Source organism: Falco naumanni, chromosome 4, assembly GCF_017639655.2.
Source record: "Falco naumanni isolate bFalNau1 chromosome 4, bFalNau1.pat, whole genome shotgun sequence".
Taxonomy (NCBI): Eukaryota; Metazoa; Chordata; class Aves; order Falconiformes; family Falconidae; genus Falco; species Falco naumanni.
The window spans coordinates 97,854,036-97,882,000 of record NC_054057.1 but is presented as its reverse complement, the minus strand read 5'-3'; the positions used below and the strand labels follow the sequence as shown (position 1 = coordinate 97,882,000).

The 27,965-nt window shown below is 41.2% G+C and overlaps 1 protein-coding gene across 1 annotated transcript in view; it reads left to right on the top strand.

The window, feature by feature from the left end:
• PTPRG (protein tyrosine phosphatase receptor type G) overlaps positions 1–27,965 on the top strand; it is a 412,309-nt gene that overhangs the window by 207,207 nt on the left and 177,137 nt on the right. Inside the window, exons 3-4 of the mRNA XM_040589702.1 lie at positions 11,575–11,754; positions 17,432–17,580. Of these exons, the coding sequence (XP_040445636.1) occupies positions 11,575–11,754; positions 17,432–17,580 (329 nt within the window). The remainder of the gene's footprint in view (positions 1–11,574; positions 11,755–17,431; positions 17,581–27,965) is intronic.

The window sequence follows — 27,965 nt, the reverse complement described above, 5'->3', positions numbered from 1 at the left end:
TCAAGACTTTGGTCTGTTGGGATTTGTTGGGTTTGGGCTTTTTTTGTGGTTTTGTTTGGTTGTTGTTTTTTTTTTAAACTCTGGACTTCCCTAATTAGAAAACTAAACCTGGTTTTGAATAGTTTAAGCCATTTAGTGCAACATACTGGAAATAAGAAATATAGAACAAAAATGAGAAAAACAGTTGTAAGTATTCTCTGGCAGCTACAGAAGCAGTGCTGTCTGCTAGGGTACCTCACAGTGGATGCTATGGTTGCTTATTGTCTTCCTATTTATTCCTGCTCCTGATGCTCTTAAATTAATGGTAGAAACATAGACTGAATGTTAATGGAAGTTGAGGCCAGGGTTCACAACGTGTCGTTAAGTAAAAGCTGGCAATCTCCCAGAAACTCTCCTGGGAGCTATTTTACTGGTGCATATTAGTGAAAGTGACAGCTGGATTGAGAAAGCTGCTGTAACAGGGATGTCATTAAGAACTTAGTTGGACAAAAGTTGATTTTCACCTAAAAAGGAAATATCATAGCAAAGCCAGTGTTTGTCAAGGTTTAATGAGTGATTTAGGGGACTGCAGTGTTGTTAATATAATTAAACAGTACGGGCCTAGTATGGTGGCTGTCTTCTGGTCAGATTAGGATCACGAAGGGGTACTGGAAGGCAGAAGGTGATGTGTTTCAGCATCAGGTAATTTTATCTTCCTGATTTTAAATTTTAGTCTGCTTAGGACACTTCTGGTTTTTGTAAATTCTAAACCTGATCCAAAGCAACAAGTGAAAATCATTTTTGTGGAAGGTTTCTTTTGAAATCGCGAGTACTTTCACTCCCACCAGTGCCTCTGGATAGGCTTTATTGATATCAGCCCTCCCTCCCTTTATTCCCTTTCTATATTGCTCTGTGCTCTCTGTGGGTGTTTTATTAACCTGCATCCTGCAAAAATTCAATAAAAATATACAATTTTTTCCTTTCTTTCCTCCTCCTTTTTTTTTTTTATGCTGGCTTTCAGACAGAGCTCTAGGGAAGGCTCCTTTAGTTAGTTACGAGGAACAGATGGGAATCAAGAAAAGGTACTTTCTGTTCCCGTACCCACCTAAATTGGAGATAATTAAGTTACAGTGAGGCATCATTTACGTTAGCAGTTTCTTTGGTGAGATCAAGGCTATTAAGGGTACATGTGAGAAGTAGTAGGATTCAAGTCTGTGGTGCTTTGAGAAATAATTGGAACCGTGTTTTTCCTAAATTTGTTTGCAGGCAGCCTGGCCCTGAGGTCCATAGTGGGACAGCTGAGTCTTGCAGTTACTGCGCTTTTTATTTCTGCAGCTTTCCTCAAGTTGTGAGCAATCCTTGCAGATACTCTGATGAGACAGGTGAACTTCTCCTTTTTTTATAAAGGAAGAGAGTGAAACGGAGCGTGTAGCTCCTGGTGGTAGGAAGGAGACAGAGAAGCAAGATGGGAATTTGAGATTTCCTGACTTAAATGTCACGGCTTATTACTGTCACTGTCATTCAGCATTCATCTCTGAGCTGCTAGGCAGGTTCAGCAGCATGGGAGCCCTCAAACAAGCCAAGATCTCTGGTTTAAAGACAAAATGGTCCCATAAAAAGGTTCCTTAGCCCACCACACATGTTCTTGCAGGTTTTCCTCTTGCCCCACTCCTCCTGCAGATGGAGATGTCTCTACCAGTTTCAGCTCAACAGCTGCTCTCAGGCTGCTGCCTGGGTTCAGCATGGGATGGGTCCTACAGGGGCCATCACCTGCGCTCTGGTGGTAAGGTCACAGGCACCGAGCAGCAAGCTGTCTGCTCGGCCCCCTCACTTTTGCCTGCTCTGGGTGTTGGCAAGGGATGTTGAAATTAGTACCAAGCAAAATTCAGATACTCTTCCTTCCTTTTCTTTCAACAGCCTTCTTGAAGACCCCCCTCAGGCCTCCATCTGCATCTCATAACTCTTGGGTGGGAAAGTTTCCTGGCCAGTTTCTTCTGTTATATTTTCTCAGGGATTTATTCACACTGTGCTTTCTTCTTGGAGTAGCTCAGATGGAATCACAGTTTACACCAGCATTATACGTGCTTGTGCTCCTTCATCTGTTTACTTCCATGAAACACCAGACTCATTTCTTCTTTTATCTTTGCTCTTTGGAAGAATTGGCATTTCTTTTCTCATCTGTCCCATGGGAAGGTCAGTTGCCTTTCTGGTGTGCTAGTGGGTTGTCTGGCTCAGGGAGACGGCTTTGTAGAAGAGTACATCATTACAGAATAGGGTAGGTTAGCCCAGGAGGGCTGCACGCGCTCAAATTTGAGGTGCTTCATGTTGGATTGCTTGCAGCTCTGTCTTAACGTTGTTTGGTTGTAAGTTTTTCAAGGCAGGAGCTGTTTGCTGCTCTGGACGTGGAAGAATGGAGCCCCTCTTCCTTTTCCTGTATTTAGGCACTACAGCAATATAAGTGTTTCTGCTGTCAAAGTCCATTGTTATACAGCTATTGCCCTGTAAAGGAAAAAAGGACAGTGAGAGAGAGACACCCTTCTGCAGAGAAAGTTGTCCTGGACATGACCTGTCCGAGCCACCCGTGCCCTGTCTGAGGCACCCATTACTGAAATATGTCTTCCTCCCAGCAATGCAAAGCACTGTCATTGAGATACTGCATTGATTCATAATACATCGTCATTCAGTAATTTCCATTAGGATTTATACTTTTTTAAAATTATATTTAGGAAAAAATCTATTTTTATGTCTGTCCCTAGCCTTCATGGAGCTTTACTCAACTAGTACAGGAATAGAAGAAAGTTAATTTACAATGTCCGTATAAATTAATCTCCTGTTTTCTCCTTATATTGTAAGTTATCACCTCGTTTATTATATGCAGCTCAGGGGTGAGCAGTTTTTAAAAGGCCTCAGACAGTTATGAAATGAATGGTGTGAGATGTCAGATATATTTATTAAAAATGCAGAAAAATATAAAAAACAGAGGATGGAGATGTATATGGTCTCACTCACTTGCCACCAGCAGGCACCTTCTATACGACAATTTATCCTCCCACTCAGTGTGTTCTTCATGATAATTTATTTGATATTGTTGTGCTCTGTGCTCAATATAAATATTTTTGAACTATTAGAGTTACAAAACTCAACAGCTCATTAGTCGTGTCTATCAAGAGTTTATTGTGTGAGACACCCTGTAAAAAACCCCAGACTATTTTGCCAGCATAGCTAAACTTAGTACCATTTTCACTTCCGTGTGGTGGTAAATTATTCAGCTCACAAATGCTAAAACTTGAAATGTTTATGGAAAAAGCTTGTTTTAGTAATTACACTTACTCCACTTTATTGTGAGCTTCCTGCAACATTTGTCTTAAGGTCCTGGTGTTTCCTGATGTTGGATATTTATCATACATTTGTGCCACTGGCAGGTTGATGGGTACAGTGGGAGCTTCATACAAGATTCATGGCAGCACCATACTTTTTTGAGGAACAAAATTAGGATGTAGAAACTATGCATATGTGTGTGTGGAGATATATAGTAAAAAAGCACTGTGTTTGTGACTGTGTAATACAGATGTTCACACGTGTACTACAGATTACAAAGGTTTTGCAAACATATACATTAAAATTTTTGCTAAAGATAAAGATTGTAAGGTTTAATTAAAGAATCCAGCAATAATCGTAGCATCTGTGGATATGAAAATTTAAGGAGAACATGCACCTCACTCTGTCTTCAGGTTTAAAAGCTACAGACATTATGGGATAGTTTATATTTAGGAGCGTGATTTAAAGCCTTTCTTCGCATCTGCCGGATTCTGTCAGTGAGGCAGTATCACTGACAAAATCAGTTTTGAAGATCAGCTTTGCTTTTCCAGCCCCTTGGCTGGACATTTCTGTAGGTGTGGTGGCATCGCTGCAGAAAGGAGTTGGTGCTTCTGATGTTGCTGCTAGCAGTTGCTCAAAGTTTATCTAAACCCAAACCCTTTTTGTTCTGTCTTCCTGTATTTGTGTTTGTTCCAACAACTGCCGGTTAAGATATCCCTTATCAGAGATTGTTCTTGGGGAAAATGTCTTTCTTTCAGTTCTCAAAAAAACTGTTCTTGGCTGTTTACAACTCTTATGCCTTGTACGCTCATTTCCATACTGAGCTTGCATACTGGATGATTCTTAGACCTGTTCAGGTCTCAGCAAGCTTTTCAGGATCTTGCTCGTGGTATTCGGTCTCAATTTTCCAGCAGTAATTGGAATTTTCTGCAAGCATGAATGTCTCATGTTAAACAGAGTGGTGACAGAGAATAATAAAATGAAAAGCCCTTTTCCCTCTGGGTAGGAAATCCTGAAATCTTTGTTCAAACAGCACTGTGAACTCTAACTACAGGCTGTCCTTCTCCATCTCTTTGATTTTGGTATGCCATCATTTAGAGGAGGACAATATAATTTCAGCAACTTTTCTCCCTAATATGATTCAACAGCCTGATTGCTTTCTCTGCAATGGGAAGACCTCTGGAAGATGCCACCGATTTTTTTTTTTTTTTTTTTTTAATCAGGGCTTTCAGGGATTTTTATACATTTACCCTTGCAGCCTCATGGTAAATGAATCAGCAAGAGATAACGTCATTCAAATTATCCTTTTCTGCCTTGTATCTAAATGCGGTCTTTAGGCTTCATCCTATGGGGTTCACTTGATTTCTTCTTCCTGGGAGGGAACTGGAGGTGAGAGGAGAGGGTGAAGGGAGGCTGATTTTTCAACCAGTCCAGATCTGCAGTACATGCCCTGCCTCCTGTCATAACTCACATGGTGTAAGCACCTTCTCTGGTGCCTTCCTGGACTTACTGATACGGTTGCTTTTAAACAGCAAAAAGTGGTGGTGTTCTTGGTTTATAGCATCAAGTAACAGTTCCTATTTTTTTTGTCCAAGATAACAGAGAGAAGACCCAGGCTGAGATTTCTGAAGGATTTTAAAATGCATTTGGTTCCATAGTGAATTTCACTGATATTTGATTGTCTTAAATTATTTTTTCCTGTTTGAAAATTCAGCCTGCTATTGAAGTGCATTGCTTTGTAGCTGAGAAAGGGCACCACTTCCTTGTTTTTTCTCAGTGTGAAAAAAGGAACCGGTTTTGTTACTGGTGGTGGCATTTCTTTACATTGCTTCTTGAGATTTGGAGGCAGAGATTCACATCTTCAGTGTTGCTCAGCTAAATGCTGAGGTGGTTGGGCAGATCATAGCTGCCGGTCCGTGCGAAGGAAAGCATCCCTATTTATCCAAAGCCTTTAAAACTTGTGATTTCTTACCTGCTGTGGTCCTTTAAGTCTTTAAGCTACCCACCCAGAGCTGTGCAAGCAAAGTTTGAGAGATTTTTGTGTGAAGAAGATACGCTGTGTCCTTCCATCCATCCTTAATAACTGGTTGGATTTTGCCATAAGAGAAGCCTGGAATTTTCCCTTTTGTACCCACTTGCACTAAATGGCACGGTACTGTCACACATCCAAAATAGCGAGACACTTTTGAAAACGCTGTGTCAGAGATTGTCCCCATTGACTTTCAAGTGAGATTTAGCTTTTAAGCACTTGAATCCTTTCTGTTCCTTGTGCGTAAGGCAGGAAGGCAACCTGTGGTAGATGCTAGAGATAACTTGGACATGCAAGCGAGCAGCAAGAGCCGTCTGCATGTGGGGTGGTGAAGACGAAGTAGAGCTGGAAAAGGGGTCAGGGATATAAGCCTTTCTGCAGTGCCGTTTTTCTTATGGCTCTGTAAATACCTGCCTTACACATAATGACAGATGAAGGATCTCCCATATTAGGATGATGGGATAGGATGTCCCCATGAAGTGATAAAGCTAATTTGCTTCATTTGCAGAAGTGAGGGGTTTTGGTTGCTTTGCAACCCTTGCTACCATTTTCATTCAAAAAGGGAAAGGTTAAGAGGCATCAAATGCAAAGAGTTGTCTAAGATAATTTTGTTAAAAACCCAGTAAGAACAAATAATAAACTCCAAAATTAAACTCCTCAAACTAGTTCTTTGCATGCCAGGCCTGGGATTTAAAGTCAGATTTTTGTGAAAATGTTAAAAACAAGTGAAATCAAAAAACCCCCAAGTATTGACATTTCTCCCTTTTTACTAACTTGTAAACAAATGATCAGAATCACATTACTCAAAATTTGCTAGTGTCTGTTAAACTATATTTGGATGTTGTGTCAAGGCATGTGTGTTAGACAACAGTACATACTGGAGTAGCTGATCCATTACTTGGAAAATTATTTAAAATCAAGGAAATGCCAGTGGTTTTAATACGAGATGTTTTAAACAAAAGATTGTGGAGGAAAAATATATTTGAATTTTTTTGAAGTGGAAGTTTTTGTACAAGTTTTAATTAGATTTTGGCAGAATACATTATTTTAATGGTTTTTCATTAATGGAAGACTGCTCATTGTTTTGGCTGTACAGTAAAAAGAAGAAAAAAGTAATCTTGGATTCTATTTAAAGAGCAGCCTGTGTATTAAAAAACTATTAAAGAAATTGCAGTCATTGACAGAAAGATTTTTGCATGAGAAAAGAATGCAGAATTCATCTAGGAAGCATCAAGTAATTTCAGATGAGGATGAGTGATAACATCTCTGGTGTTACATGTTGTTTGAAACTTCACATGTGAGAAGCTGCAGTGTTGCTGAGGTTCCTGACCCCAGCTCTGCTCTCACACCTTGGAAGCCAGCAGCCCTTTTGCCCCTGATTTCAGTGGGGATAGGGCCAAGTCTCCAGAGACCTTGCTGCAATCCAAAATGAGCTCAGGGGGTTGCCAGCCCTGGGAGATCCATGGACCCTGCAGCTCCCTGAGCCACAAGTGGATGCGGGGCAGGGTTTCAGGGGACCTGCAGTTACTGGGGCTGCGCTGGATAGACGCTCTGTCCTTTGTACCAGCAAGTGTCGTTTAGCCCTGTGTGGTGGGACCGAGTGAGAAAACACCCTGCAGTAGCTGACAGGGGGTGGCCTCCTCTCCGCAATACGCGGGGGTCACTGTAGCCAAATTCCCTTTCCTCACTGCTTGCCTTAGCCCCCAGCCCCATCCCATAGCTCAGGCATGCTCCAGTTGCCAGCTTATGTCGCTGCTCTTCATTTGGCTGACCAGGGGGTGAGCGCAGCCCTCCTTCCCCAGTGTGTGTACTTAGTTGTTGGACCCAAGCACATGATTTCCCCAAGGGAGGACACAGACTTCAATATCTGAAGATGCCAAGTGTTACCAGTCCATTCCGTTTCAGTGCTGCTTTTGCATCAAATGCTCCAGCTCCAGGACGGGGCTGTCTAATGTTTACCTTTGCTTGCTGGTTGCTCTACCATCTCAGTGGAAATGTGTAGTATTTATTAACACAGGTGAGGGCTCTTAACTTGTTTGGGTTTTTGAAAACCAAATTATTTGTCAGCCCTTACAAGGGCAATTCAAATTTGTTCCAAATTTTATTTGATTAAAGCCATGATGCTTACTGTTGGAAAAATGAAATACAAATAGCTGTAAGTTATTCTGTTTCAGATGGGTAAATGTCACACACAGAATGAAGGGATTTTTTTTTTACCAGGTTTAAGTGAAACAGAGTCTTTATTTAGTGTCATGTTTTTATTTAAAAGCATTTATTTAAAGTTCTAAAAAACAAAGAATTCAATAAAGCAAGACAGGTGTAACTGCAAATGATTAATGATATAATTCTCAGTACTTTATAAAGTGTCTAACACTGAAGAGATTTATACAGTGCAGAATGGCAATTGTGCTTTGATGGAAGGAATAGGTAATCAATACCTGCAAGCTTAGAAAAAGTGTTCTATTTCCTCCTCTAATGATATAGGGTTTTTTGCAAGGCAAGGATGTCTGGAGCATGAGAACACTTGGAAGAAGAATTAATTTGAAATCAGTAGTGGAAGATCAGTTTCAATTAAAACTGCACTTGAATGTCCATGGAAAAAAGCAGGCAGTTATGCCTAAACCTTCTGATGGCTACCAGTGAATAAATTAATCCCACCGCACTATTCTTGATTACATTTTATAGATCATTTAGCTTATTTTTTTCTGGTTAGGGGATATAATTTATTTACTTTGGTCTCAAACTCAAAATTTTTCTTCTTGGCCCCCTAGCCTGCCTTTTCACGCTAATTGTTAAAGGTGGGATGGCTCCAGTCCTGCGCCGCTGGGAATGGCAATGTTGGGGTCATGACCTCTATTTCTGTCTAGAATTGCTGCCATAATGGTGTAGGTCATATTGCATGTAATAATTTGCATATCAAAAACTTCTGAAAGAAATTAATGGAAAACCTAGCCATTTATAAAATCCTGTGCTGATTTTAACTAGCAGGTCTTGAACTTCTAAATCAGAGCTTACCCTTATGACTGTAATTTGGGATGTCAGGACTTGGAGTCACAGCACCAGCACTAAGTTGGGGTTTTGAATTGCTGAGTGAGTTTCATTGCATTAGATTTTTCTTTAATAATTCAGCACCATTACAGAAACATTTTATGCATGAAAACTAATACTATCACACGAAGAGAGCAGATACTGCTAGGCTTTCTTTTGTAAATTATAGTTTTAGGAGCAAGTGAAGCTACTGGATTTATGGAAAGAGATGCATTGCTATTAAATTAATCCAAACAAGTTTAATTTTTAAAAAAGCAGACTTAATGTGTTTTTTTTTAATGATACAAAGCTATACAAGCCTTTAAAGGTCTGTGAAGAACTACATTTCCACAAAAGTCAGTCCAGGTAACTAAGTGACTTGAGGTTCTAATTCAACATGGTGGTTGGTTTGTTTGTTTGTTCACCTTTATGGCTTATTTTATACATTTTGACAAGACAGTTTTCACTGCTAATTGATTGAGTTGGCTCTACTTAAAAAAAAACCCAAACAAGTCTTTGTGACAATATGCATGGAAGGAGCCATACAGTCCCTGTTAAATTAAATCTGCCTACTCAAAAAAAAGCCCCACAAATATCTCCCCATTGACACCAAAATATTTAAAGAAAAATTTGAGTGCACAGCTTCTTTTGAATACACAGCTGAAACTACTGCGATAGCCTCTGTGAGCAGAGTGCTTTTGAAAAGCTTGCCCCATGTTTATAACAAAGCCAAAAAATTGGAGCTGGCAGGTTTGATGATTATGTGTAGTACTAAACATTTTAAAGCAAATTCCCAAATTTCATGGAGTAAACGCAAGGTTATATGAAAAGTAAATCTGAATTGCCAATTAATTTACTGCAAACCAATTACTAAGAGCATCCTGATGCAGGAAAAATATCTGTGTTTGAGTGTAACACAGGTTTTTAATAATTCTGTTCTCCTTGGGAAATTAACTGGAAGTGGATTTTGCTGACAATGCAAGTTGAGCCATGAGATAAACGTAACTGATTTTTAACCTGTGCAGATGTGTAAATTATTTTTAAAGGATGTTGTAATTTGCCTAAATGTAGTTGAAAGTAAAACACTTTCTTGTTGTTTTGGTTACCTTACAGTGTTTGTGTGTGATGACTATAGCACAAAGTCTTGCTATTGATTAAGTGTCTTGCATTAGCCCACAGGAAGATAGGAAGAATGCATATTGCACCTAGACAGATTAAAACCCAGGGGCCAAAGAAGCTGGCCTTCACAGCTGCTGGGTTTGGGTGGCACTAATTGAATTTACATATGCTTCTGAGATGGAAGAGTAATAAATGCATATTTGGGCATCATTTACTGCTGTTTGCCCATTGAACAGACATGCTGACTATGTAGTTCAGTGGTACGATACAGGTATGACATCAGGGGTCCCGGGAGAGCAGAGTTCAGCTGTGGGTTGTAACTTGGTTTTGGTATATGAGCTTGGGCAAGTTGCTTCCCTCCTCAGGCCATCAATTTCCCTGTCTTTACATGAGAATAATGTTGCTGATCCCTGCCGTAAAGCACTCCAAGAACCATGAGCGAGAAGCGCTTTACAAGAACTCTGTGCTGTTATTTCAGGAGCTTAAACCACTGTTTGCACTCATAGGAAAATAATCTCTTAGTCCCTGTTAACACAATTTAAGAATTGGAGAGGGAGGTCATAAGAAAAATTTGAAATTCACTGGAGATGCTCCTGTATGTGCTGCTGAAGGTCCCTGTTTCAGAGTGCATCTAGAGCTGGTATACAGTGGGAATGACAAGGTCCTTGCCTGAAACCTCTTTTTTTTAATGTATTATTTTTATTGACTGTTCATGCTGGAGAACCCCACAGAATGGGTACGGTGAGTTGGGGCTGTGGTAGACACCCCATGGCAGATTTAGTGGTGGTTTGTGATACTACCTCTTGCAGCTCCACCACCACACCATAAGATACTGCTGCTTTTCTTCTCCCAGCAGCAGTGCTGGTGCAATCCTGTAATGAAATTTAGTTAAACAATTTAGGGGTTTAAGACTCATAAATACACCAAAAAATAATTTGGAGCTGGTGGAAGCTCTGGAACAGGAGCAGGGTGCATTCCTCCTCTGCCTTATGAGTTGGCTGGACAGCTGTAATAACAGTATCTTAAACTACTAAAAAGCACTTTAAAGCATTATGCTGAGCCTATGAGAACACTGATGGGCTGGGGACAGAGGCTGCTGGTGTCATTTCTCTTTGTAGCTGTAGGATGACTTTCTCTTATGGACCTTGAATGGTGGCTAGCAATGGGCTCACAAAATACAGAAGTTTATATTGATTTCCAGAACTTAAACCTATTCCCTGTAACTTTTTAAAATAAAAAAGAGAGCAGAGGTGTGGAGAGGAGGAGAGGTGACAGTATTTGGCTCTGTGTCTGCTTTTGGCTAGATGCCGTGTAATACAGATGGCTCCGATGTGCTCAGGTACAGCCAAGTATGGTAGACTCTGCCCATCAGTCCTTGGAGCTTCTCATTTACTGTTAATATTTGACTTGACTTGTTTTGAGAGAGTAGTTTATGTCAGGTGAGAACAGACTGTGGTAATAAGGGAAACAGAAAACTCATGTAAGAACAGCAGCAAAAGAAAGTTATGGTGTTTTCCAGACAGGTCATTGTCCTCTTTACTTCATCCAGAGTAAATTTTTTTCTTTCATTGTTTTCTTCAAATTTACCAGTATTCATTTTGCTTAATTCTTTCTTTTTATCTTTTCTGTCCTCAAAACCTCCAAAAGAAGTGAGATCATTAATAAAGATCATATTATCTAAGCAGAGTATTGCACAGATGTGGGTTAATGGGGAGCTGTTACATTATTTGTCTCATGTGAAAAGGTAAACCATATAGTAATATAATAAGGCTGAGGGTTTAGGATAAAGTTTCTGTAACGCTATGCTAATTGACATCATATGCATGAGGGGAACTTGGGAATTGCAGATAGTTTTATGGAATAGTAATTAAAAAAAAAAAAGGCCATTGTTCGTTACTGCTAGAGGCAAAGCTGGAGTACTGTACAAAGCTAATGGATTCCAATCTCCTCCTAAGTTTACAAGTCTTAACCTCTTTCAAACACGGGAAGTGTGACTGCAGTGGAGTTACCTGAGGAGTTTAAGTGCTTCGTCCTCTTACTTAAGAGTAATCCAGAGCTATTGAGCCACTGGAATGTTAATTGGCGTTGGTATTTTTTAACAGGTACCTATGGTCCCGAGCACTGGGTTACTTCCAGCGAGAAGTGTGGAGGGTCTCACCAGTCTCCCATAGACATCATAGACCATCAGGCTCATGTTGGAGATGAGTATCAAGAACTGCAACTTGATGGTTTTGACAATGAATCTTCAAACAAGACTTGGATGAAAAACACAGGAAAAACGGGTATGTTCTTTTTCATTTGTCTTCATAGCCTGCCTGCAGTCAATTAAAAATTCAAGCCATGTTCCATCCTCCTTTTTCATTGTTCTGTTGTTTGGGTTTTGCTGCTTTTCTTTTTTTCTTTATTTTTTTTTAAATACAATTTTCCAGCAGCAGCCACCTATGTCTGCCTCTGCATTCTGTGCAAAGCTAGTTCTGCAGATTGATTTTAAGAGGGTTTTTTTTAAGGGATTTTTTTTTTTAAGGTTCTCAGTATAAAATAATTCTCTTGGTAGTCAGTTGTTCCTCAGAATAAAAGGCTATATAAGAGTTTCAAGGTGTAACCTTGAATTATCAGCTTTCGGAGGCTGTAACATCAAATCCAAAAGAACGCTGAGATGCGAGGCTCAGGGGGAAGGAAAGAGGAAGTCTTAGAAATTGGAAGGTTTTAGAGAAGAAAGAGCAATAACTGCTCAGAGTAGTGGGGGCTTATTAATGTGTTTCTGATATGATTATTATAGCACTGTGTTCTTCACTGAACTGAATCCTCTTCTGCTCTGTCTGTTCTGGCTTTCAGAGAAAAGAACAGAGTACTGCTTATTTTTACCAAAACAGTTCACCGAAAGGTCAAGGTTGATTTATATGCAAAGCCGCATGCATTTGATGACTCTTTAATTCTAAAAATGTAAAAAGCTGAAATTATAAGGGCACCCTCTTCATTTGACAAGGTCAAATATTTTTAGGGAATTGGATTAAACCACTAATTAATTCAATTTTACTTATTGGAAGTATATTTTTATCTTTATTAACATTCTACATACATCTCTATGGTGCTTTATGTAATGTGTCCCTAGTCAGAGGTCTGCTAGCAAAACCTGGGGCATGTACCTGCTCTGGGAGTTTGCCACACAGCTGTGCACGCAGCACAGCCTCAGATACACCCATTGCTTCCAGGGAACTTTGGATCCGAGCTGCAACCTGGAGTTCAGCAAGCGCTTCAGATCCAGTTCCAGAAGTTCAGGATCTTAGGGGGAGTTGAGAGTTACTGCCCCTGAGATGAAATGGAGTGACAGGCTGTGATCCTGTTTTCCTTCGCTGCAAAGCAAATCCAGTTAACATAAACTACCACCAAGCATAGCTTGGGTTTTTGATACAATACTGGGAGTTTTTCCAGCTTCACTAAGAAATGCTTCTGTTTGCTTTGAAATCCTGATTTCGTTGCCCTTTGTAGCAACATGAGGTTAAAGCAAGGTTGAATGCTATGGAAATTTGGTGTTTAAATAATCTATTCATGCTATGCACCCAGCCCTTTTAGTCACAGAGGGGTGTTTATACTAACCAGTAATAAATGTAATTAGAAATACCACGGAAAAGTGATGGTGCTGTTCTAAGAGAGATGCTAATGCTGTACTGTATGTGTAATAGGAACATATTGTTGCACATACAATAGGAAACCATGTTAGAATCACTGAATTGTTTAGGTTGAAAAAGGCCTTTAAGATCCTCAAGTCCAGCTGTTAACCCAGCGCTGCCAAGCCCACCACTAACCCGTGTGCCTGAGTGCCACAACTACAGGTCTTCTAAATACCTCCAGGGATGGTGACCCCACCACCTCCCTTGGCAGCCTGTGCCGGTGCTTGATAACCCTTTTTTTTCCTGACATCCACTCTAAACCTCCCCTGGCGCAACTTGAGGCTGTTTCCTCTTGTCCTACCACTTGTTACCTGGGAGAAGAGACCGACCCCAGCCCAGCCCAGCCTGCTTTCAGGCAGTTGTAGAGAGCGATAAGGTCCCCCCTGAGCCTCCTCTTCTCCAGGCTGAACCACCCCAGGTCCCTCAGCTGCTCCTCATCAGACCTGTGCCCCAGCCCCTTCCCCAGCCCCTGCCCGGCTCTGGACACGCTCCAGCCCCTCAGTGTCTGTCTGGGAGTGAGGGGCCCAAACCTGAACCCAGGGTCCGAGGTGCGGCCGCACCAGCGCCCAGTTCAGGGGATGATCACTGCCCTGGCCCTGCTGGCCACACTGTTTCGGATACAAGCCAGAACCTTGTTCTGTTGAACCAAAACGTGCCAGCAGATTTTCCAGTCTCCATGCAGTTGGCAGTGAAAGCTGTATCTTCAGTCTTCTCTGCTGGGTGATTTTAGCACTGCTGCTATATTTGATTTCTTCACCCACTGGGGTATGGATTTTTGCTGACAAGTTATTGCTTCACAGAGCAACAGTAACTGTCAGTTTTCTTGGTAACTTACGGCCTTTTACTGGTAACGTGAAGACTCTTTTTGCCTTGCTGTCATCCCTGATTTCTTCTGCTGAGCTTTTAACTCCTCCCTTATTTTATCAAGTCCCATTCCTTTTCTTGGGTTTTCTGGCCTTTTGAAGAAACTTGTCTGAGATTATTTTTTTTAGGGGGTAAGTGGTAGAGCAGCAAACCAAGTAGGATGTTTTGGCTTGTGGGTAGAACGTAGAGGCAGGCTGTGCCATGAATCGTGATGCATTTTGGCAGCAGAGTCGTGGAGCAGATGGCCACATGAGACCTTCGTATTGCAGACTGACAGAGACAGTAAACTAAATATCTGTTTAAGCAATGGTGACGGATGTAGAGGGCATTTCTCAGCAATTAATGACTGGTTAATAGAGACAGGGGTCCAAGGGAAAGCCAAAGGCCCTTAACCTTGACACTCATCAACTGGCAGGAAATGTGTTACTTGGGTTATTACTATTGGAGTTAGTAATTCTTTTTCTTTTTTCTTTCCCCTCCCCACCCCCCCCCACCCCCCACCCCGGATAGAACAATTATTTATTTTTATGCTTTGAAATGTTAAAGATAAAGAGATTATGGCTTTTTAGATGTGTTGTGCTTTTGCTTGTTCCCACTCCACCACCACATCAGGTAAAGGGCAGACAGTGTACAGAAAACAGTGTTTCATTCAGAAAATGGAAATGGATTTGTTAAGCCTCTGTCTCGATGGAAATGCTTTTGTGCATTATTACACTGACAGAGGCACTAATGTGGGTTCGATTTCATCACCATAGTAGCTGGTCCCCTAGTGGTAAAGATCATTCGGAGTGTATAAGCACATTTCATAGTTACATTTGCATTATTTGTTTTCATCTGTGACACCTCATAATTGTTAGCTGGTGTCAACCAGGCCTGAGGCTGATGAGGCTTCTGCAAGCCTGACCTTCCCTGTGGGAAGAGTGCTGGTGGGAGCAGTACCCTCACCAGCATTACACAGACATTACCACTTTACCACTTTTTATGTCACTGAGAACTTCTGAAATGCCTTCCGCTGAGAAAAACCTGCTAAAATTTCTGCCAGAGGTGTGTTTTTGTTAAGTACTTTTCCTACATGATGTGCGTCACTCTGGCTTGTCCTGACCATCAGAGCCGCTCTGCTAAGACAGGCGAAGAGCTGCTTTGTATCCAGGTTTATTTTTGCTCTCATGAGGGTGATGGGCATACAGCTCCAGCCCTGATCCTGCAAATGGCATCACACAATTGTGATCCTGGTGGCTGTGCACCACATCCTTTGGTTTGATAATCTCAGTTACATAATACTTTAAATTAGCAGGCCTCGGGGTTTGTATTCCTTGCTGTGCACTCTGCAGAACTCATTGGATAAAGGCAGCGGCTCTCAAAGCCCAGTAAGGTGATGTTTGGTTACTTTAGTCCTGAATAGTAGAGATCACATGGAAGGGAGGGAAGCCACCACATCGCTGGCAATAAGGGGATGCTGCTTAAGATAGGAAGGTGATGGGAACACGTGTTGTACAGCTCAGCAGTGTAAGAAATACTGTAAAATGAACAATTAGATGAACATTTCAGATTGTACATCCTCCTAATTATCCTTTTAATTATTCATCTAAAACAAGTAAAATGACCCCTGACAGAGCCATAAATGATTTAGGAACTATCAAATATTTATTAGATGCAACTGAATCCCCACAGAGGTTCTTAACAGATGCACACGAATCTGCTTTCCTGTATTCCTCATCTCCTACAATTTTATCTATGGAATTTTTAACCAATTGAGTGAGATTTTCAGTATTTAAAGTACTGCTGAGCTCACTGAGAATTTTTTAAGGGAGAAAGAGAGCGATGGTGCTTTCAGCGCCTTGTGTTTCACAGATTTGGTGTAAGAAGATGGTGACCACCAGTTGTACCCTGGCTGACACAGGCAATATCCTACAGCCAGTCCTGCAACCCCCCCATCTTCCTACACAAACACTTTGATGCAGAGGGAGTGCTGAACAAACCAGAAATCATGGAAGAAAATAGTCCCATGATATAAGTAGCACAATTTAGAAACATCTGAACATCTCAAACGATTTAACATTTAGATGATTTTAACATAAACAATTTAAAGTTGAGACGTGTCTGAATTGTACAGTTGAGCCTGAGACGAGGCTGCTGTAGCCAGCTCTCTGGGCTCATGGGGGGGGCAGCCCTAGTGCAGCAGAAAGCGTAGTCCGCAGCGAAGCCTGCCACTGATTCATGAACAGAGGAATAACTTTTCTTTCACAAATAGCTTTTTTTGTTTTTTCAGCAGTGAACAAAATCCTCCCTCTTACATAATAAATTGGATTTATATTAATGTTCCCATTGTGATGACACAGTTGGCTTGAGAACACAGAGAAATCCTTCTGGGTTATGCTATTCCCATTAAAAAAAAAAATTCAGAAAACCAACACAAGAACTTTAATCACAGGATTCTGGGCACAGCAAACAGTGGTCTGCAATGGCTTTTACAAGAACAAAATCCTAATTTTAGTTCTGTTTTTAAGCAACAGTTTTGTAAGGGATGAGAAGAAAGGATTTTGTAGGGTAGTAATTTTTAGGGATCATGCATATTGAAAATGGAAGATGCTAGAAAGGCAGGTGATCTTTTAGTTTGAGCAGCAAACAGGAAATTTTTTGAAAGCTGGATTCGGTTCTGGGTTGGACCATGGACCTCCCCTGTAACATGTACCAGCTTCCACCATATGATTTTGCGCTCTTGTTTGGACCTGCAGCTTTTGTTGTTACATAAAATACAAAGGCTTTTGGAAATAAAAATACAAAGGAGATCCTTCTGATCCTTATTGAATCACATAATAATATTGTCAGAGTGACTGTAATAAAACCCAGTTCTTATGGAGGACATCTCATGAGTGAGTCTCAAAAACATTATTGTCACTTTCCCCATTTTACAGAAAGGAGGAGCAGGGAGGGTAAGGAAGGTACCCACCATGTGCAGCAGTGGAGGTGTGACAGGGCACAAGGATGTCTCCCCCTGCCCCTAACAAAACAGAGGAAATCCAACAGCCAGAGGATCCATTCTTTACCTAACTTGTGAGCTACTGACCTTCAGTGGTTTGTAAGGCCAAGGAACATGGTCAGCTGTTACTCTCTGGAACCACGATAAACAGGTTTTGATGGAGTTTGCTGTTTAAATTTCAATCAAAGTTCAATAAGGAGGACAAAAAGTCCTTGAGAAATTTGGACTTCAGGATTTTCTGTAGTCTATGTAAATTCATAATCACTTCCATAATTAGCCAGTATTACTTGTAGACTTTTTTTGTAAACCAATCCCTGTAAAGTGGAAAAAGATGACCCGACATTTTACTTACATTAGAAGTATTCTAATGTAATGAGCAAAAAGTGTAAATGCTTCAGAAAAAACTGTGCTAAGAATGTGTTTCTCGTTGTTCTGTGTGTGCAGTTGCTATCCTGCTGAAGGATGATTATTTTGTCAGTGGTGCCGGGTTGCCGGGCAGATTCAAGGCAGAGAAAGTGGAGTTTCACTGGGGTCAAAGCAACGGATCAGCTGGCTCTGAGCACAGCATCAATGGCAAGAGGTTCCCTGTTGAGGTGAGTGGAAAGACATGCGCTTATGTTGTCGAAAAAAATAAAATCAGAATGTATTGCTGTAGTTTGAGACGACTGTGAAATAGGGCAATGTTTCCTTCAGTGAACATATCACTCTCAAGGCCCTTCCGGCCCTTGCAGTACTCCATCTATCATCTCTTATGTGCTTTTGCAATGTCAGCTCTGAGCTCTGCTTTGCTAGTGTTGCCAGCTCTCGTGTCCCATGGGTTAAGTTGCAAACAGCCACTTTTCTTGTTTCTCCCATAAGCTTTCCATGTGTGGGAGGATCTCCTTGCAAATATCCGCAAAGTGACCTTGTTGTCCTCCAAATCTTTTCTTTCCCATGATGCTTACAAACAAATAGCAGCGGTTTGGAAGCCGTTGTGCTGAAACCACTGTTTTTCATTGGTATTGCTTCCTTGCACACGTATGGCCTTCTTCCTACCTGTAGTCAGCCGCGGTCCCTTGCCTTGTACTAACAGGGCGTCTACATGGATCTGTGCAAACAGCCGTGCGTTTGCTGGGCCGGGGCCAGCCCTGCTCTGACAGCCGCCCAGCTATCACACAGAGCCGTGCCGCAGCGGGAGCCAGCACCCTGCATAACGCGGCCACGTTCACGGCACTGGGCCACGGGCTGCAGCTGGCCACAAGGATGTGCCTTCAGGTGGCAGGCAGGGCCCTAGCGCCGTGGACTCCTGCTGCTGTAGAGGAGCGGTTGGGTCTTGGCTGGTGGCTAATAGTCCTAGGTCGCTCTGTCGTCAGTGCAGTGTTTTCTGTGTCAATAGAGTTTGTTGATACTTTCTACTCTATAGTCAAGGTTTTGCATGGTGAGATAAAACAGATGTTATCTGGGATTACCTTTGACTGTTGGTAGGCAGATAAGCACTTTCAGAGCCTGGCATGTGGATGTGGCCAGTTGTGGGGAGCTGCGCTTGCCCATAAGGCTCATGTGTGGGCAGAAATGGCTGGCTTGTGAGCTGGGTCTTGCAAGAATTTGATTTAGCCTCCAGCTTGCCGTAATTCGTCCCATGTGGCTTTAGCCACGTCACAGTTTTCAGGAGGTGGAAAGGGACTTCCAAAGATCAAAGGGACATTGTAATAGGTTCTGCTGTATGACCAAAACCTCCAGCTTCCAGCTTCTTGCTCCAGCTGCCCCATCCCATGAGAATTAGAAGCCATTTGTTGTCTCCCAATTCAGAACCTGCATGGTGGATGTTCTGAGAGGCACAGATTTTTTTATCACCTTTTTAATGAGCTGCTGCAACAGCTTCTGGCTTGAGGTAGCTGTGATTTCTCATGAGGAGCCACTCCTGAACACATAGAGAAAGGCCCAGGCATTGTCCTGCTGCCCTGTCTGTCTCAGTTGGCAATACTGGTATGTGTAAACTTATTTCTGGGTGGCAGAAGGAGCACTCAGGAAATCTATGGAATCAGTCAACTCCCCTTTTGAAATTTCAGGGAGTGGAGCTGGTAAAGGAGCCTGGGCCTTCTTGTTTGTGTCAGAAATAGTATTTCCACTTCACAAACCCTTTCTTATGATGCCAGGTCTATTTGATGCTGACTTGATGAATGGAAGCTATTTTACTTTGGAAAAAAGGAAATTCCTAAGAAATAATTTTCCTTTGGTTTAAATATTCTTCATTTTCTTTATTTTTTTTTAGTATTCCAAGAATTTAGTATTCTTGGAATACTATTTTTTTCTACTTTAAAATTGAAGAGTGGGGGTGTGTGGGGAAGAGAGACTGCCTTTCACAATTTAGGTCAGTTTTTTATTAATGCTGTGCAAAATAAATTGCTGCATCACATGGGTTCAGTGTTAATCCTAATAATAAAAATGTAATTTTCCAAGTTATTTGTATTCCTTGCAATGACACAAACCTCTGTTCTCTGGCTTTCCTGGGTACGATGGCATTAGCAGAATTCCTACTGCCCTTCCTTTACTATTTTGTAAAGGAAGAACACTTTTCAAACTGAGCCTTTTCCCATTGTGATGCTATCTACCCTCCTACACAAGAACTCCAAATTTCATTCCAAACATGTGCTAAAAAGGATTTTCATGGGTGGATTTTGAATAGTCTAAGGTGATGACACTGAGTCCTTCTTGCCAACACATGCAACAACAATCCTCATAGTTGGGATTAGACGTCTCAAACAGTAACTGTACATGTATTCATGGTGGAGCTTTTAATTTGTAATGCTAATTGTAGTTCAGCTTGCAACTGTCTGATGCAACCCTAATTGCCTGATGCTGGGAGGTCTGTGCCAGAAATACAGTACTTCATTTGAGAACTGGCATTTCTAGGAAGGCTGTGGAAAGGAAAAAACCAAATTCCTATCCTACAGAAAGCAAAGCCCAAATCATTCTGGTTATTCTGAGCCCATGGACATAGGTAAAGCTTTTAAGGAGCATGTAGGTATTGGTATTCCAGGTCTGCAGCAGTTACAGTGGCGATGCAGCTGAAAGGAAACATTTTCTGAATCTAATTGTGCAACCAGATGTGGACTATGCAAAACCCATTAGTTCCAAAGCACATCCCAAGGGAATGCAGATAGATCAGCTTCATCCATAGGCTATGCTCTGAGCGCATGAAGTTTAGATGTTTTTTCCTCTGGGAAACAAAGTGCTTGCTGATAGTCTTTTTTTCTTGAAGAGGATGCAGAAACTAATTACAAACGTCAGATATAATACAGAGCATTATTGTTTGACCATGTTGTTTCGTTTTTATTATTACAACTAAAGTGTCAGATGGTAAGGCTGTCTACGTTAATTGGTTTCCTTCATTGAAGCCCATCTGGATCATATTTTTTTGTGATTTATATGTTAAATTACTTGGTAAGATATATGAGAACATCCTTTTGTTTCCTGCTTTAAAGGCATGTTGGATCAAAGGCATATTATCTTGCACTACTTTCATGCATATGTAGCGTATTGTGATTCCTTTTCAAACCATGGACATACATAATGGTGTTCTTTCATTATGTGGTCCTGATTGCTTATTTATTGATTAGATTTTCCTTAGTGATACTTGAGCCTTAAGAAGCCTTTATGAGCTTGGCTGTCTTTGCAGTAACATTCATGAACAGAGATGCCCACATGCCTCAAACTTTCATCCACAGTAAGATTCCAGTTTGATACCAGGCCTGGTCAGCATGGGCCTGAAGTTTCTTTTCCCCCCTCCTTCTTGTCTTTTTAGCACCATCATCTGGGTGAGGCCAGGCACTAGTGCTGTGGTGCTAAAGAGTAAAGTGATACCATTAGTGTGTCTGTGTGAGTGGAGTGCAAATCCTAATGAGGGCATGGGCTCTGTGCCAGTTTAGAAAAAGTCTCTCTCCTTTTTTCTTTAAGAAAAGGTTTTAACATTGCATTCTCCAAATTTTAATGGATTGCTGACTCCTTTGTATTTTGTTATTGTTCTTCTCCACTATAATTACTCAGGTTTTTCTTTTTCTTTCTGAAGTCACGGCGGTATAAATGAACATGCAAATGCTAGAAACCATTTAAATGGTGAAGTGACAAAATTAAAATTAAAAAGATGAGCTTCCCTCAGGCCAGGAGAGAACCCAGGTTCCCCTCATTAGAGCCAAGAGGAGTAATTGCAGTGCTTTAATCTCCAGTGTCACGGCACCGGTTAGCAGCCCTGCCGGTGCAGAGCTTGCGGCAGGCAGGGAACACCATGCGGGCTGCCTGCTAGGAGGGAGACCCGGTGCTTAATATTTCATAGGCAGGCAAACCGCTGACGTGGCAGCGCTGTGCTGGTGGAGCTCAGTACCACCATCCCAGCATAACTGATTTTTTATTTTTTTTTTAGCTGCTTCATACTCATTTTTATGTAAAATGCTGATTATTTCTGTGAAGAGCAGAAATCAGAAGAGTGATTTTAATCATGACTGTGTTAATTTGATGTGAGCTTTGGCTGTTTATGAGCTTTCTCTTTAATGGCGCTAATTGTCAGTTATAATGTGAACACCATTATACAGTACTATACAGTAATTTATTTAGTAAATGAGAATCTTATTCCAAGGACCATACTGCATTATGCCATAGAGACCTCATCCCTTTAATCTTACATGAACAAACTTGCACTGTCTAGGCCAAATTGGTAATAGGAACATCAACTTCGCTTGTGAAATAGCAATGTGATTTTGTACCCACAAGTGCCAACATGCATGTTTTTGGAGATCTCGAGTTCTTCATTTAAAAAAAAATAAAATAAAAATCCAATCCCCCCCCCCCCCAAAAAAAAAAAAAACCACAAAAAAAAAAAAAAAAAAAACAAAAAAACCACAAATCATCCCAGCAGAAAATGAAGAGCTAACACCCTTTTATGTCGATTAATGAGCTTCTATGTTATGTTCGTAGATTCATTTTACTGAATTATTATTACAAAACAATCATTTGCATTAACAATTCTTGCTCTTCTTTAGGTGTGCTTCTTAGAAGACTTTCCAGGTTCTAATGGTGTCTTTGTTCTTGCTGCTTCTTTGATTTTCTTCTTTTCCCTTTGAATGTACATACTAACTTTGGCGTGGTCTAGATCTGCAGCTAGTTGCTCTGATTTGAATGCTCAGATCTCCTTGCCAAAGTTTATCAGTGTGCTATGCTACGTCTCGTTAGGCCACGTAAATTGTGTTGTATATTATCATAAGCAGAAGACAATCAATGTCATTAATGGAGAAGAAATGTGTGTTATCCAGTGCATAGAACCCTTTACTACAGGGAATAAACTGAGACTAGTTAATGTTTTTGTTTTATCCTGAATGTTAGATGGAGTCATTTACAGTATATGTCCAACCTTTTGTCCATCTGTTGATTGCAGGGGATATTTGCTTTTTAATGTTAGAATTGAAGCTTTTTCTGTTCTTTAGTTTTACTCTTGGTGTATTTGTAAGTCTGTTTAGATTTGTGCTTGCTTTTTGACATTAGAAGGTGAATGTATCACAGTATTTTCTTGATATACAGGAGGGCACTAACACCCTATGTTGCTGTGTTGCAGCTGGGTTTATTATTTCTGGCATCCAGCATATCTGGTAATTGTAATTTTGCAAAGATCTCTGGTATTGGCTTCAAGCACAAGTGAAAACTAATTGTGAAAGAGGGACCTAGTGTTGGGTTTATTTCCTTATATTTCACTTACTAGTTGCTCTTCAGATTTCCTTGCCTCCATCTGGCAGGATGTAGCAAAGTAGAAGTCAATAAATGATGGAGGAACCTAAGGAGGATCATCGGGAATATATCTCAGTGAGAGACTCTGAAGTAATGTTACTGTAATACTCCCTCCAAGGATCAAATCCACAGTTACAGGGGGTACTTCGATCTCCCAGTAACTTTGATGGGAGGTGTCCTGATGGAACTCTGAGTGAGAGTTTGGATCCATACTCCTGCTGTCTGTGCTGTAGAGCATCCAGGGAATTCAGCATGCTTTGCTTATTCCATCTACATCTCTTACAACACCCCTGACTTAATCATTCAAACAAGGAGGTGGTCTGGGGATTTTCACATTTAATTTTTTTTATTATTTTTCTCCCCCCTCCCAGGTGACACTTAGCATGGCTTTTTCGGTCTGTTTTCTTACCTTCTTCTGTCTCCCTTTCCCCACAGTGTTCAGGGGTCTGGATAGCCATAAAATACTCTAAAAATACAAGATGCTAAAAAGCCAGAACTGCTGCTCTGTCTTTTTTCCAGTAAAGTAAGATTTTAATCCAGGAGTCTCCAGACTTTACTCCTCTTTGCTCTTCACTGCTTTTAAAATTTGTTCGGGTTTCTCATCATCAGGAAAGCAGCATGTCATAATTTTAAAACAAATGGATATGTTGAACACATGGCTGAGTTTCTGTCATAATGCGCTGTAAAGACCACGAGCAGTGCAAGTTAAACGTCATCTTAGTACAGTCTGGTTTACTGTTTTGTTTTCCTTAGTGTAGCTGATACACTGTCTCCTCGCAGTTGTCTTTAGTGCCTCCCATATACTGACAGGAGAATCAGTTGAGACTTTAATTAATGACTATTGCAATCAAGGTTCCATTTTAGTGCAGAATGCTTCATCTTGTAGTAGTGAAATATTTAGTCTCCATCTGGCTGATCTTTTCTGTGAATGCCCCATGATAATTAAGTAGAAACATGAGAGGATGGTCTGAAATTAAAATATGTTTTGTGGAGGGGTTAGCATATCTTGGGACTGTTTGTGTAGAGACCCAAACAAAATTTAGGGATGTAACAGCAGTTTGGTTTTATGGCAGCATCTTCCTGCGGCCTGCCAGGCCCCAGTAGTTTCTGGAGTGAGTTAGCGAATGCTACAGTGCATCCCGAGTTTTATTCTGAAATAACTATCCAGTAACACAAACCAGATATAACTCTTTTTACGTTGGCTGGGAATGTCCTGCTTTCCCCAAAGGATTTCCACTGTCTAGTTGCAAAGGTCAGAGGCAGTAGCACTACAGTGCAATTACAGTATGTTAATGATGAGCTAAGAGTTGTACATTTCTCTTAACATAAATCCCTGATTTTCTACATGATTAATTGGAGTCTGGAAAGACTGACAAGGAGAAGGAGGATCAGATGGGGTGAAAATAAGAGATAAGAGGCTGACAGCCAGTTCTTGTTGTAAAGGAGAGTTATTTTGAATAGGAGAAAAAAATCAATACAAAGGTTGGAGATTTTGACAGAGTTGTAAGAGCTACTTTAATGAAAGGTAGCAGATTCAATAGGATTGTTACTTGAAATGTGGGATTGTCTGAGTTAGAAAAATGGGACTGTCTCTCCCCAGTTGTAAAGGTGAGCTTTACGTGCTGAGCTTACTGGGTATTTAGGCCCTTGGATTTATTGGTATTCACCGTGGACACTCAATGTGGCAAAAAAAGGGAAAAAAAGTATCTATGGGAGTTTGCTAAATTCTGTTCTTCTGGTATAGCGACTTGATTATGTAAGGAGAAGGAAGAGGCCAGCAGGACATAGCTATTGCTGCTGCTTCACCATGTTAGGAAGCTACCACGTTAGAGTATCTTGCAGGCTTCTGCAAGGTAAAGTGTGTTTTATTATGAGGAGGGGGCTTCATTTAGCCTTAGCTGTAAGGACCGGGCTAAGGCTTTGATAGACTCAAAGGGACGTTTAACAGGACCTCTCCTCTGACATGTCCATGTCGGCCTCCTTCCCTCAGCAGTGCTGGTGGGAGGTGAGTTCAGGCAGGGAGGCTGTGGTGGAAGCTTTGTAAGCCAGGTTAGAGGTGAGGCGAGGAGTCAGCTGAACCTCAGCATCCCTCTGTGCAGATACAGCTTGGACAGAAGCACCCCTTCATTTAGTGTGGCTGGATACGGGGGCTCCAGTAACGCTGCAGAAAGAAACTCTGCAGTTGTTAGAGGGTTATTCTATTGCTCTCAGTGGAAACGGCCACCTCAGGCTTAAACAAGGAGCCGGGTTTTCCAACATTGCTCCTAGCTTTTTAAGTTTGGGAACTTAGGTGCAGGAAGGATTTTTTTTTCAGAGTCAAATGCACAGCCATGAGGTGCGTGAGGCTTACAGAGAGGTGCCTTGCAGGTCAGTCGAGTGTCTCTGGGCTGAGGGCTCTGAGCACGTGGAGGGGTGCACCGAGCACGCAGGTCAGGTGTGTTTGCAATGCCATACTGCACCAGGTCGGCTGTACTCCTCCAGGGTCCTGGGACACTGGTTAGAAACACGTGGAGTCTGACCAGTGCTCAGCACCGCCCCATTCTGTCAGGCAAGTCTAACAGTCCTAGGACTTTGGGGCATCTTCCCCTGGAGATGTATGACCCTTCGTAGTTATTCCAATAGGCCCTCTGCAAATAACAAAGCTGGATAACGTTGCGGGGGGAGAAATAAAAAGAAACATTGCACAAATGTGTTAAGAAGTGATAATGTTTCCTTGGCATGGAAAAAATCAAAACAAAACCTTAATGTGGTTAATGGGCTTGTTGGTAGCTTGTTGGGCAGTATTTCCCATGGAAGTCATTTCACTGGGTCTCAACAGTGGGAATAGATTTCACCAATGTTAATCATGATTTAAGGCAGCAAGCAGGAAAATATTTGAATTGTCTATTATGCTGGTGCTTTACTGATTGCATTTTTGGGTTTTAGGTGGGTATTTTTTCTGAAGAATTCTAAACAGTTGCTATAATTTTATGCCAAGAGAATAAATTAAGTTAGATATGGTTTTTTGCAGTTAGAAAAAGTACATTTATTCAGGTTTTAATCCCCCCCCCCATTTTATCACATGTTACATAAGTGTTTTCTAAAGGATGATGAGCAAAAGCTTGTGTAAACCAGAAAGAAGGATGTAGCTTCTTGTTTGGTTATTCGTGTGTCCAAAAAGGTTTTCATTAAAATTGATTTCATAATGCAGGTCACTGAAAGGCTTTTTAATTCTAGGGGGAGACAGGCTGTCAAATACATTCACTGCAGACTGTGCTTGATCAGTAGTATCATGTTTACATTCTTGCCCTCCCACCTGAATGCCTCTGCTGTCTCTTATATTGAGTTTAAAAGCTCTTTGGGACAAAGCGTGTCTCTTTGCTGGGTTTGTGCAGCGCCTGCCCCAGTGGAATTCCTGCTCTGGGATACAGCAATGCTGCTGCTGCTATAACCACAGGCTTTGCAGGGATGAATTGCTTTGTTTTTACTATGATAAAGCTTCACATGATGTAAGAGATCAGGCAGCAATATGAGTGTAGTCCCTGTTATTTCCGCAGTTCGCAGGCATTGTATTTCCAGACAGGATGGGAAGGTTAACTAAAGTTGAAAAAGGATCTAAAATGCAGCAAGAGTTTACCGTCTGGTAGAAATGAAATAACAATCAAGTGGTTGAAAATGAGAAAAAAAGGTATGTGTTTGCTTATGGTTTGAGACACGCAGCACTCATCTTTCTGTAAAGAAAAAACAATCTGGGGAAAATAGTCGTTCCCTGAATACATGTGTCCTCCTGCTCCCTATTTTTCTACCCAGCTTATTAAGCAGAATTCTGTGTTGTCTAATTAGTTGGGCTTTTCAGCACATGCCTCCAAAGGCCAATAATGTCCTTTTCTATCACCATCCCATCTAAGCTGGCTGTCCTCAGAGGGAGCTTTCCTTTCTCCTCTGGCTCCAGGGGGGAGGCAAAGCGGGCTCCTATTTCCAGGAAAGCACAGCCCCCTGTTTCCTGCCTGCAGCTGCCTGCAGCGTGCTCCCTGCCCGGGCAGGAAAGCCTTTGTAATCTTATCCCTCAAAGAGGGCTGGGATATTGTTGTCCATTGACCATTCAGGAGATATATATATTATTTTTTTTTTATAAAACATAGCTCCCGATCTACACATGTGCAAGAAATACAAATTTTGGCTTCCCACCAGAATTAGAAATAGCATTACTGAGTAGGAAAAAGCTTTTCCCCCTGCAGTGGGCTAACAGTTTGTTAATAGTTTGTTCAAGCACAGAAAATGGCACCTGCTCTGCCAAAAGAGCGTTAGTTTCTCCAGAGGGGACTGTTAATTGTCCAGGAAAAGAAGATTGAAAGTGTCTCCTTAATAATTTAAGGATGAATCATTCTTCCCTGGGACTGGGGGCAAATCTGATTTTTTGAACAGACTCTCAGACGCAAAATCAAGGGTGGTGAGGCAACCTTGCACTTCTCAGGCAGTAACTTGAGTATAAAAATATGCATTAGCACAAGATCTGTCACACATTTGTTATGGACAGGGAGAGATCTTTGGGATTTGATCACGTCAGGGACGGATTAGAATTTTGTCATTTTTGTCTTTATAGAGCTTTAACTACATTCTGTGTTTTGAAGTTCATGCCTGCAACACCGCTTGTGTTTGCTCTTTACCTTAACTGGATTGCTGTAAGGTGATCTCAGTTGATTTTTGTTCCTACGTCAAGCCTTTCCGTTCCTTCAGGATGGTAGTACCTACAAATAAGATAAACTCAGTACCCAATGCCTGTATGCAGCGCTCAAATGTTTTCAAACAGTAGCAGATTCAACTTCTGAAAATGCAAAACTACCCACAGATGGGTAGCCAAAATTACAAAAGTCATTCAAAAAGAGGAGGAAACTTCTTCAGTTTTTCATCACTCTTGGCTGAGTTTCTATTCTATTTTCCTTTCTCTAAGGTCTAGATCCTCTTAGGGCAGGTGAGTGTTCTTGAGGAGAAGGTGGAATGCTGAAAGTTGAGTGACACATTAAGTCTTGTGTTGGCACATACCAGGTAGGACCATAATAGGCCCTAAGAAAAAGAAATGTCATTACATCCACTTCAAAATAGGAGATTCAAGATATAACAAGGAGGTTTTAAAAAAGATTAATTTGAAATTCATTGCTTGAGAGGTCTCATTCTGTCCGGGAGGCAGGAATGTGACCACTCACTTAATGAGCTGCATTCAAAAGATTAAATTTCAAGAGAATAA